General features: G+C 39.7%; 1 protein-coding gene across 6 annotated transcripts in view; it reads right to left on the reverse strand.

Moving 5' to 3' along the window:
- The window catches only part of Tsc22d1 (TSC22 domain family member 1), an 89,959-nt gene that overhangs the window by 63,930 nt on the left and 13,117 nt on the right, over window positions 1-12,912 (reverse strand). The window contains exons 2-4 of one of the 6 annotated variants that reach the window (XR_005869743.1): window positions 4,457-4,959; window positions 3,561-3,723; window positions 1,024-2,707 (exon numbers count right to left, since the gene is read on the reverse strand). The exons of 1 other annotated variant lie outside the window; for it this stretch is intronic. Coding sequence is in view for 1 of the 5 variants with exons in the window: in XM_040728709.1 (XP_040584643.1) it covers window positions 3,681-3,723 (43 nt within the window). In the remaining 4 variants the exon portion in view is untranslated. Of the gene's footprint in view, window positions 1-1,023; window positions 3,724-4,456; window positions 4,960-12,912 lie in introns of those variants that run through there. 4 more of the 6 variants (XR_005869786.1, XR_005869734.1, XR_005869726.1 and 1 more) reach the window with 4 other exon arrangements.

A 12,912-nucleotide genomic window follows, 5' to 3' on the forward strand; every position in this document is an offset into this window, starting at 1 on the left:
ACAGCTAAATTTGTCAGTGGTGGTGAAGCCGTAGCCCGTGGCTGACTCCTGAAGATAATGGTCCAACAACCACATTTCCACTTTGCAATGCTTTATTTGAAGGGTAATGGTAGCATAGGAAAAACTCATGCTAAAGAAGCATGTAAAACTCTCATTTCACCACTATCTTTGCAATAGTTTTGAAAATTCTGATGCATATAAAAAGGCTTGTGTAGAGGAATCACAGCCTTCCACTCAAACACAACTGTCAATCTTTTCAACAATTTAATTCTAACATTAGGAACTTTGCACTTTAGTAGAAATTTTATCTCATCTTTTCCAAACTTACCAGATGAACAAAACCAAAAAGTCTTGGCTTCATTTCCCCTGCCCCAATGTAGTAGCTATCTCAAATTAAAATTTTCATTTATAACCCTCATTTTGTTCAGAGTATCATTTCCTTAGGAGGTCTGATCAAATTCCCAGGTTGTCAAGCCTAGGACTCCATCTCATGTAATTTTAAAGTACAGGAGTCCACTTTCTGAACTTCAAATCCAAAAGTCAACCTCGCTCCTCTAACAGACCCTGCACTCTCAAGAAGGGGTAATTTCTCTAATAGCCAGCTTTAGGTGAGTGAATGTAGGTCGTGAAGACAAGAACCATCAACATTGTCTGGGTAAGGTAAGACTCTGAAGTCAGGACCTATTATTTGTTCAAGCTGAACAAAAAACAGAAAACACCTTTCTTGGGAACGATTCATCACTTGGGTTGTTCTCCAATTGGCCTTCATTTTCAAATGGCTTCTGCTTTGAGAGCAGAGGGACTTTTTATGTATGCAATTTGAATAAATTACTCTTGTTATTTACCATATAGACGCCAGAATTTTAACAATCAGAGAAAGTCTTTTCTCAAAAAAAATTAGACAGAAGACAATATAAATCAGAAATACTTAGCAAAAGACACATTAAATTAGACTTAAAAGTATGGTTGCAATTTTCACTTTCTATTCCTGAAATAAAAATCAGTCATTTATCAGTAAGTGCATTTTTCCATGGAGAAAATATTTATTAGTTTTCAAATGATCACATAATACAAATATTACACAATTAATCATTCTAGAAAATAACTTATATTCATAAAATAAACACGTAAATGATAAAGGATTGCATATTGTGACACGAAATTGTTCTTTTAAAATCTGAAAGGAAAATGCATCAAAATTAAAAGTTTAAACAAATCAGTACACAGTAATATACAAAAAGTTTCACTTTGAAATAGCTTCCAGTGCATGAGGTAATGGAAATGCACTGGCATTTCTTTTGCATACTTTAAGAACAGAGCTGAAATTAATTAAAGCTTGAGATTCCAAGCTTAAATCTCTCTCTGTCTTCAGTGCTGAGACAAAAGGCTAGTGATCTCAGGCCATAAAATGGTTTCTACAATCATTTAAAGAATGAAGCTCAATTTCTAGGCAAATCTCACTTTCAGTTCCCTGAGTTCTTACTAAAATGTTAGGGAATTTGGTTTTTTGTTTATATGTATTCATGAAGGATCTTATTAAGTCAGGAATACAAAACTGTAATCATTCATGGGATTTCAGAGTTCTGTGGGGAAATTTTCTGTTCAAAATTATCTTTAAAATTTACTTTTAAACATTGTACTTTAGAAAAATGTTTATATTTATAAGAAAAAATAGTTCTTATAGCCAAGAGAGTCTAAAAGCAGATTATATTTTAGCAAATGTAGCTTTTACACTTTGATCGCCTAATATTTCAGTTGTTATTGTTATACAATTTCTCTTCTTAAAACTTATTCCAAATTAAAAGGAGCTGGCAGCATCAGCTGACTTACAGTTTTCCTTAACAGCTTTGACTGGCTTCTAGAGAGTTACTAGATAACCAAAGAAACAATTGTTTGGTAGCTCCTCTCAAGCAGTGATCTGGATAACTACATTCATTCACACCTGCAGGTTCAGTGACTCTTTGGATTATCACCACTCCATACCAACTGCTCTGCGTCATTCAAGTGTAGTATGCCTAGTGCAGAGGAAACCCTAACAGGCATTTACTACTTAGGAACACAGACCAGACTCTGCTGGTTGCCGAGATAGCTCTACAACTTTGTAAATTTGATAAATTACAGTAAGAATAAGGATCAGGACCAGCCAGGGATGAGCTAAGAGTACATCGAACATTAACAGACTCTTGAAGAGTTGGGTTTACCCTTTATTTGCTAGTCCCCTTTAGCACTGGGTAAGGGAAGAGGGAGTAGAGGGGGTTATCAAACTTTCTGTGTATTTATGCTATGTTTTAAAGTGGGGGATGCATACTTGATTAAAATGATTTTCAGTCCCACAAATCCTGTAAGTGAACAGATACAGAGAGCTGCTTTGAAAGACAGGACTCTCAAGCTTCCTCTATTTCAGTCTTCAGAATAAGAAGGATTTTCAAGGCCATATGAAACTCCAATATGAAAAGATTACTTCATTATTTGAGCCTTTCCATTTCAGACCAAAAATAACCCAGAATAAATCTTAAAACGACTGTGAGAAACAAGATCAGGTGGCTGGCTCATCCTTGTGTCTTCTAGACATACTGCATGGATCCATTCACCACTGCCTTCCAAACTGCAGGTGCTGGCATGTGTGACACACACATCGTCCATGTGGGCTCTGCTAGAGGAGTTCCTTTTGCTGAAGAGGGATCATGTTTTACCAGTTGAAAGAAATCTGGGCAATTAGAGAACACATAAACCGGTCTCCCATTATCAAGATACCTGGAGTCACAGAAGGAAGCCACCAAGGAAACAATGAAAACTTGCCAAAGCACCAACTTCACATTCTACCCACTGTAGATGTAAGAACTGCCTGGACTCAGACCCTACCCTTGGCATCAAAGAAACTAACAAAGAACCATCTTAATGCTCTAGGAAAAATCTAGTCATTCCTAGGGACTAGAAAACTACTTTTGAGTATATTGAATGTAACTGTCAGGGACATTAAATCCTGAAATTTATACTCATTCATATATATTTTATTAAAGGATGAAACCTACTTTTGACAGTAAAGCCACAACAGTACTATCATTCCATCTCCTAAGAGACTTGAGTGTGAAGGCCTAACATTTAGTAGGAAAAGACCAAAGAGTCCTCACTAACAGGGCAGGGTGACAACTGGACATTCAACTATATAAATTAAGAGATCTCAGATGTCCAGCTCACCCAAGGAAGAAGCGCAGGACTCTATAAGAACTCTATCCAGTTCACTGTTACAATAAAGGCCAAAGTGGGGAATTACTGCCTTTCTTAAATTTCTGTGAACAACACAGGCATAGACCAAATCATGTGTGTGTGCCCCAGATTAGGTACTGCTTTAATTATCTGGAGAGAAAATTCAATAAATTTTATTTTTGGTTTTTTTTTTTTTTTGAATGGGCACTACATAGTATTCTCAGAAAAAACAGAGATTGCAGTCCCACCTGGTTCTTGTAAGAAGCCAAGGAGATTACCAACTGACTAAAATGGGCAACAGAAGGACACTCCACTCTATAAATAAACCCAAGTAAAGAATGGAAAGCACCCACTTGTTTATTATCCTCTCCCACTCTCTCCAGAAGCTGGGCATTCTGTCTCCAAGGGTTCAGTGGAGAAAGTGGACCCTGGCGTCAAAAGCTCTCCGTGGTCTTGTATCTGTGGCTCTAGGATCACTCCTTGCACCTCTGGTAGGAGAGAAGCACTGAAATAGAGCTGAATATAGATTTAAGAAAAAATTCTTATTAAAAAATTACACACTCTGGTCATTTGAGTTTGTAATAGCTTATCCTCAGGACAAAAAAAGAGCTATCTTGGGACAAACTTTCCTGAGTACATCTTACTTTGAATTCTAGAAGTCTGTTACCACAAATGATTAATTCTTTAGTTGCTATTAAGAAGGGACCTGTACTGATCTAAGCCATAACATACTCTGTGACAAACCACTCAACCTCAAATAGAAGATTGAAGCAAAAAAACATTATGATGGGAAACAAGATCATAGTCGTCTTTAAGGGACAGGGAGAAGGCATTCAATCAACCTCAGATACATCGAAAGAGCCAGTTAATTCTTCCATCAAAGAAAAGAAGACGGATTGGAAAGCAGAAACAGAATAACTGTAGTAACAGAATACTACACTTCAGGAATACCTACAAAGCTCAATTTAATCGTTTAAATTCCAGTAATTTGGAGAGAATTGTTCCACACTATAGGCCAATATTATGGCAAAAAAAAGAGGTTAAAATCTGAGTTTTACCAAAGCTCTGATTTCTGTCAATGAAAAAGATTTCTTCTTCATTCACATTTGAACTTGGAGGGCTGGATAACGTTCACAGGTAAAAGATACATTTAAAATTTTTAAATGCATGGTCATTTTGTTTGGAGCCAAGAGGGACCAGGAATAATCATTAGTGACCACAATGTAGAAATTAAAGCATCAAAGCATACCTAACAATAGATGATGCTAAAGATCCTGGAAACCAGCTTTATCGTATATAGGACAGAGGTTCAAAGCACATAGCATCTGAGCAAGGGAAAGCTGAAAGGAGAACCAGAGAGGCAGGCATGTATGTAAAGTCACAGGAATTAACAGTAGTGCCTCGGGGAAAATGATTATCTTTGTGGTACAGTTAAAGCTGAAGACCTCCCACTAACTATAAAAGTGCCGTGTGTCCCTGCTCTCTGATTAGTCAGCCATGGTGTCCTATTTCTGGGACATGTTATATTTTGGGTAAATGAAGGGCAAAAATTCTACAAGTTACTTCCCTCTCACACGACTGGTTATCACAAGGGTTCCTTACCTGTTAGTGGAACGAGGGCTGGGCTCTCTCCTGCTCTCTATAAACCAACAACGGTTATAGTCTCAGCATTAAGGAGGTAGTAACCAACAGTTAGTGTCTACTGCCTTCCTTCCTCCTGGCTCTGGCAGCCAGTTTGGAAACATACCAAAGCTGAAAAGGAATGGTTACTCCATTATCTAACAACATTTACAATGAATTCTAAAACCCTGAAGATGAAGAGAAAGCTGAACCCTTCTATTTAGGAACATATCCAACTCAACACAAATGAGAAATAAAAACAATCTGGCCCAAGAAAAGGAAACCTGTGATGAATTTAACCATCCAACCTACAATTTCTAAAAGTTAAAAGAAATGAAAAAAACTGAAAGTAACAGAGGAGGTGGAGTTGCCACCCAGGAAAGACGTGGGATAAATAATCACAGGCTGCTTCATGAGGCAAAGGGGTAACACTCAGCCCTCACAGTTCCCAAACAGCCCGGGAGTTTTCAGACCAGTGTGTTCTAAAAAGTGCTGTCCTATTACATCCGGGAGGTAGACCAGGTGAGGGGTGCAAGTTAGAACCAAGACCTGAATGTGGACTATCTCAAAGTCAGGCAGTTCTTAGAACTAAAGAACTTAGTTCTTAGAGGCAACAACCACTAGAACAGCTTATCAGAGAGTTGCCTCCTGTCACACCCTTCTACGATGCCAGTAAGAGCTACAGAAACGCTGCAAAACTATGGGACAACGACCCTCAAACTCTAACTGATTTTATTGGCAAGTCCCTTCCTTTTGTGATAATATTTCAGTATAAATTGCTGAGGATTATTTCAAATTCTACACTAATGAAATCCAAGTAAAATTTAACTGCAATCATCACGGTAGGTTTTTTTTTTATCTATTTGGCAATCATAAACAAAGGTTGGGATTTTTCCAAATTTCCCTATTTCCGGCCAATTGTCAAGTAAAAACCAATCGTTAACACACAACTGGGTGAAAACTGGAAAAGATGCAGGGCAATTTTGAACAAACACACATGACAATCTTTTTAAGTTTCGAATAAACTTTTCTCAGCTTAACATTAGGTTAAGTTCACAACTTCAACAGGAATGGTAAGCTAACTTCAACAGGAATGGTAAGCTGACTACCTCCAAACCTTTGATTTATTCTGCACCTTCCAGAATACATGTTAAAAGCACCTTAACCACCACAGAAAAGAAAAGCCTAAAACCTTTACGTTAGGTCAGTATGACTTGGCTCAAGAAATGAGGACATCTGTAAACTTCTCAAAGTCAGATTTCATTCAGAATACTTCTTTATTCTGCCTGTAGCATCAGAACTTAGGCACATTCTTACTCAGCAATGAGTAAACACAGAGACTTTGCTAAATAAAAATCAATCAAGGAACCTGGTATGCTCTGTGCTCCAAGTTAAGTTTGATACAGGATATCTGATATGCGACCCCGGTAAAAGGGTTGGTCGACCCCAAGGGAGTAGTAACCCACAGGTTGAGAACCGCTGCTCTACGTGATGTTTCAAAGAGAAAAAACTAAGTGCTCTATAAGAATAAAATGTAAACACCAGAGAATAAATTTCAAACCAAAGGTAACAAGACTTGCAGTGCTGTGATATGATGTCACCACAAATGGGGTGTGGTCTATCCACCAGCAGGTTAACAGTCATCAGCACTCTCTGTAACTGTCTTACAAAACTGTCATATACAAACCAAAAAGAAGCGCTAAGCATTATTTATACATACTTAGCATTATATGCATTTGCACAGTCAAGAGAAAATTCTGTTGAAATGTCTGTCAAATGAGGATATTTGTGAAATCTGCCCTCGGCACTAAATTATTAAATAATGAGGGATGCATGGCTAATATTAGTTATTTTTAAACAGTGAACTGGGATAAGATAACTGTTGTTGTTGTTTTTAAGCTAGGGCCTCACACAGACCAGGGTGGCCTTGATCTTCCTACCTCTGCCTCCTTAGTGCTAGGACCACACACAGTACTCACCAGTCTAGAAGTGTGATTCTACCTTACAGACTTGTGCCACTGCTGACCTAAATTTAAACCTGCTCACAATGTGTGATTTATGAAATAAGACATTATAACTAAGTTGGTAAACCTGCCTTATCCACTTTCCATCACTGATTCCGAAAGAACTTCTATTTAGAAAATGAACTTCCCACAGATTCCTGTGTCCATTGGACAAACAGTCCTGGTTGGCCGTCAGAAGAAAAGAACATTTTTTGTTTTTTTAACAAAAGCAATATCTTTGTCTCTCCGGCCCCTAGAAGAGTTTGTGGCATTCTGAATAGGTAATTCAGTAAATATTTGCCAAATGAAGCACAATGGTCAAGAAACAGGAAGAAAGCAAGCACTGGGTTTCCTAGCTAACAAACAGGTAAACGATACATAATTCAGCTTTAATTCTAAGGGAAACAACTTTATCCCAAGTATCCGAGTTGAGACAGGAGGTAAGACCACACTGGGCAACACCAAGCACCAAGTCAGTCGTGGCTAAATAGTCATACACCCAATTCAAAAGGAATCATCTCCCAAACAACAGAAACCCCTCGACGTCTAGCAAAATCCCATTATGAATGTATTTTCTCACCCTTTTCAAAGTTATCATTCAAAGTGTTGCTGGGACTGAAGTCACACCACTAGATGTAAATACCAAGTTTTGTTAAAGGAAAACAAGAACTAACCAAATGTGCTTTCACATTCACTAAGACAAAGGATGAAGTAAAATGGGTGAAACCATCCATAACAGAAGATATATTTAAAGCAGTCAACTTACTACAGAATCAAAGGCAAAAAGCAGTAATAAAATATGTTAAGTTCTATCAACCAAGAGTAAAAGGCAATGTCAAAGGAAAAACAAAACACAAAAGTCTTTACATTTGTCAGACTCCTTTAAATGAAAAAGAATTGTTTCCAGGTGGTGGCAGGGCACGCCCCTTAGTCCCAGCACTTAGGGAGCAGAGGCAAAAGGATCTCTGTGACTTCAAGGCCAGCTGGTCTACATAGAGAGTTCCAGGGCAGCTAAGGCTATTGCAGAGAAACCCTGCCTCACCGCCCCCACCCTCCCACCCCGCCCCCCCAAAACAAATAAATTAAAAAAAAAACTGATTGACTCACCCAAGTTAAAGAAATCATGTCTCAAGTTAAATCAACTGCGATTTTTATCACTAGCCTACCTTTTCCCTCTCCAATAGCTCCTACATCTGCTTGTTTTTAGTATAAATTATTGGCTTTGTTCTTAGGATGGTCAGGAGACTTGGAAATATATATTACTTTAAGATCAAGCACTTCTAATAAACTTTTAATCCCAGGATCCTGAATTGTACACTATATGAATACACTCAGAAAAAAAAATGAAACGATAGCAGGTAGTTTGCTTCATTAAGTAATTCATTTACATCAAACGTAGGAGGAAGGGAGGATGGGCCTGGAGCAATGGCTGTGCTTAAGAAGAGTACATAGTTTTCTTGCAGAGGACCTGAGTTCAGCCCCTAACACCTCCATCAGGAGTTTACAATTCCCTTTAACTCCAGCTCCAGGGAACTGAAACTCCTGTGAACTCAGGTAAGTTACTTGCATTCAAATGCACACATTCACATAATTTTAAAAAAATAAATGTTTTCTAAAAAGAAAATGAAGCTAATTTGGAATCCTTTGCACATTCTTGGAAGTCACTGACTTTGTATTATTAGGAAGCAATACCAGACTGTGGTATTTCTAAGAAGAAAAAGAAATCCACTCTTTCCTCAAATTTTGAGTTCAGTTAATACTTTAAAGCCTGAGTTCAGTTTTATGGTAGCCCAGAAGAGTCAAAGCTTCCCTCCATATTTAGTAGCATTATCTTCACAAACATCTTCCATGATAAATTCTTCACCTCTTTAAAATCTCTCAGGCCACAAAGGACTTCAATTTTATCCCCCAAATTTGGCATTCTTAAATCACACATGGTGGCAGAGCTTTTCCAAAAGCATGTTCCCAAGCACCTGGCAAATACGTCTTTTGGTATGCTCTCATACAGCAGCAATCACACTTTTATTTCTAATATAAATGTGTACTTACAAACAGCAGGCCAGAACAAGCCAACTATTATGGTGGGATAATAAGCATAGACAGAAATGGGCTCAAAGAGATATAAAAAGCATTTGGCAAAACCCCTGAGCTCAAATACTGAGCTGAACTCATGGAATCCAGCTGCAGAGAGGGAGGAGTGATGAGCAAAGGGGTCAAGACCAAGCCAGGGAACCCCACAAAGACAGCTGACCTGAACAAGGGGGAAGCTCATGGATCCCAGACTGATAGCTGGGAAACCAGCATAGGACCCCTGAATGTGGGTGTCAGTTAGGAGGCCTGGGCAATCTATGGGGCCTCTGGCAGTGGATCAGTATTTATTCCTAGTATAGCAAAGGACTTTGGGAGCCCATTCCACATAGAGGGATACTCTCTCAGCCTAGACACATGGGGGAGGGCCTAGGGACTGCTCCAAATGATATAACAGACTTTGAAGATCTCCCATGGAAGGCTTCACCCTCCCTAGGGAGCAGAAAGGGGATAGGACAGTGGGCTAGTTGGGGGCGGGGGAGGAGGAGATGGAGAAGGAACTGGGATTGACATGCAAAAGAAGCTTGTTTCTAACTTAAATTTAAAAAAACACCCTGAACTCTAGAACTTTCCCTTTCTCATGTGACAAACTAGTATTACAAAAACACTCATTTTGAAAGTTTATAGAGGACTTCAAAATCCAGTTCAATGAATCTGTGAACCTTCAGATGCCTGATATTGACTCATTATCTTATTAAACCAAACTGATTAGTCCCATTCATTCTATGAGATGGTTTACCATCCCATATGGGGCTGAGAACGGAACAGATGGGCTTCAGGGCACTGTGCCCATCTAAAACAATCTTTACAAAGTTTGAGATCGCTTCATCTGGAAAATGATGCTACTTCGGAGTATTAGGCTGCCACACGACACTGTATTTCTCTGTGTCCTCTTCACTCCCATTAGGAAAAAAGGAAGGCATGTTTTTTTTTGTTTGTTTGTTTTTGGAGGGTTTTTTTTGTTTGTTTGGTTGGTTGGTTTTTCAAGACAGGGTTTCTCTGTATTGTTTTGGAGGCTGTCCTGGAACTGGCTCTGTAGACCAGGCTGGCCTCAAACTCAGAGATCCGTCTGCCTCTGCCTCCTGAGTGCTGGGATTAAAGGCGTGTGCCACCAACACCCGGCTGGAAGGCATGTTTTTTAACAAGTCTGGCATTTATAAACTTTTCCCAAGCTCTTATCAAAAATTCAAATATAGGATAGTTCTCTCAGAATGGAATTCAGAAAAAGAATTGACCCCTGGTGTCTCCATTGAATGGAATGAGTTTATTTTTTATTTATTTTAATAGAATGGAAGCATCTAATACCTACCATGGGAATTAGAAGTTCTTTCATATAACCCCTGGTATGCAGACTACACCAAATGTCACAAAGACCCAGACTCATCTTCTCAACAGGCTGTGGGGTATCTTAGTCTGGTAGGCAAGCTTTCTTCGGTAACTTACAATGCTATTCTACAAAGGAACCTTACTGGGCATATAGCATGAGCACACCCCATGTACACAGCTACAAAGAACTGAGCTGGGTGCACTGCACATCTATCTCCCCTAGTCTTCCCAAACAGCACTATGTGTGGTCTAGTCCCCAGAACAGGTGAGGAAAAGTTATGCAATTAAGAGGTAGAAGAAACGAGGTCGGACATTAGGTCTGAGGTCAAAACTGACACTGCTCAGGAACTTCAACCTCATTAGATGCTAGAAGCACTAACAGCTTTGTTCCATCAACTAACTTGAATGCAAAAGCTGTCATGCACACTATGAATGGAACAACAACTGAGCACACACTTAATCTGGAAGCCATCAAGACCTACGGTGCTCAAAGCCTATGAAGATCTTAATGAGCTTCCCCCCTATATCCTTAGCACTTCTTCTCAACACTAGATACGTACATATCAAGCATTCATTATCTCTCAAACAAATACATTTCCAGGGAGAGTACTGTAAAGAGCTTTCTGGACAGACAATTGTTTAAACTAACCGGCATCATTTTTACTTCCCATGGGTGGATCTCCAAATGTAGGCAATGAGGGAAAGTCCCCGAGGGTAGTGAACTGCGCCAAGCTGTGCCACAATTCCCAACTATCACACCTGCTTCTTTCTCATCCGCCCTCTCCAATGGTTTAGCACCCTTCCTGGTTCTGTTTGTCCATGTCCCAGTCACGTGCAGAGCCTAACTCAGGCTGCTATTTAAATACTAATGGTGTTTAAGTTCCATATTCAGAAGCTCAAATATAGCACAACTTGGCTCTGTTAGATCAGACTCTACCTCTTAAAAGGTTTTGTTTTTACATATTGGATCTATTTGTAATAAGCCATTATGAAGCCTCATGGGCTTAGACTCCACATACAACTAAGAAAATGAAGGAAACGCTAAGGAAAAAAAAAGTCCAACACAGACCTTAACTCCCACAAAACTAACTCATTAAAACATTCCGGTGCAACTGCTGGGAGTCTGGAAGCAGTCCACGGGCAGAGGTAAACTGAGCAGCTGCTGCTCTGTCCCTCTAGTGGCAGTGGGGACAGGGGACACAGGCCAGGCGCCATCACTATCCAGTGATAACCTAAGCCAGCACTTCTTTTCAGGGCCTCACCATCACAGCCCAAAAACTGCAGTGGTCACTTGCAACAGCTCCAGCGTTCAACCCTGAAAAGTAACAAATGTAACTCTGCAGCAACTTTTAAGTAACAGATGCCTAATACAACCTCTCCAACAACAACAAAAATAAGGTCAGTCACCTTTCAACATGAAGGAGCAAAATGATAAATTCTACTTTTCAACTGCTTGTCAATCACTTGTAGAAATTAGCTCTTCTGTAGATTCCAGTAACAAATGTGGTATGAATATAAGCTACGACTCAAAAAGATAACATGCTGTTATGACTCAATTAATTAGAATGAGATGCCTGCTTTTAAAATATTTTAATGTAACTAACGCTGAGCTTAAGGAAAATACCATAAGCTTATCACTAAGACCAACAGACAGGGGCTGGTGAGATGGCTCAGCAGTTAAGAGCACTTCCAGGGGTCCTGAGTCCAATTCCCAGCAACCACATGGTGGCTCACAACCATCTGTAATAAGATCTGGTGCCCTCTTCTGGTATGCAGGCATACATGCAGGCAGAACACTGTATACATAATAAATTAATCTTTAAAAAAAAAAAAAGACACACCAACAGACGGGCTGGTTACCAACCTCATTTACTGCTCATCTGTGGCACAAAAACTGTCTCAGTGGGCGTGGTAGCTTGATGCCCCCACTTGGGCAGCATAGGCAGACAGATCTCTGTGACTTTAAGGCCAGCCTAGTCTACACAGTGAGTTCCAAGGCAACCTCACTAAGTTCACACGATTCCAACCGCAAAGCTTAACACTGAGCAATGAACTTGGAAATGTTAACCACAGCAAAGGGGATGTCACCGTCTCCCTCTTGGGTATTCATGGCCCTTACAAATTTATCATCAATGAGTAAATTTGTAAGAGAAGACACCAGAAGGACTGGAGTGTGGGGTGGTGGTGGTTTTTATCATGACAGGACATGAGGAGGAGTAAACACAAAGAACTTCTTACTATTAACACCTCCTAGTTCTCAATCCACTCTTTTTGCCTGGAACTTCAAAACTAGTAAAAGCGCCGGTAATAAAATGTTACAAATATCCCAGCTTGTACAAATGTGCACACCCTGCTTCAGAGTAACTGATGAGTGTGTGGAGGAAGGCTAACAGTAAAGACAGTGACCTGACCATCAGGCAGAGTCTACAGTTAACTAATGGGAGGCCATACCCCATGCTGGACACTTAGAAATATGGTAGTGACATGGGAAGGCCTATTAAAGTGTTAGAGGTCACGGGTGGCTCAGCACACCCGGGCTGTGTAACTACAACAAAACCAAGGAGTGCCACCTCACAATTTCCCTATCTTTGTGCCCAAAGGTCATACACAAAGAAATACGCAACAACAAAAACATCCAAGGCAAAATGTCCACTCAGCAGCATATTTT

The sequence above is a fragment of the Mesocricetus auratus genome, unplaced genomic scaffold (genome assembly GCF_017639785.1).
Source record: "Mesocricetus auratus isolate SY011 unplaced genomic scaffold, BCM_Maur_2.0 Super-Scaffold_2245, whole genome shotgun sequence".
Classification (NCBI taxonomy): Eukaryota; Metazoa; Chordata; class Mammalia; order Rodentia; family Cricetidae; genus Mesocricetus; species Mesocricetus auratus.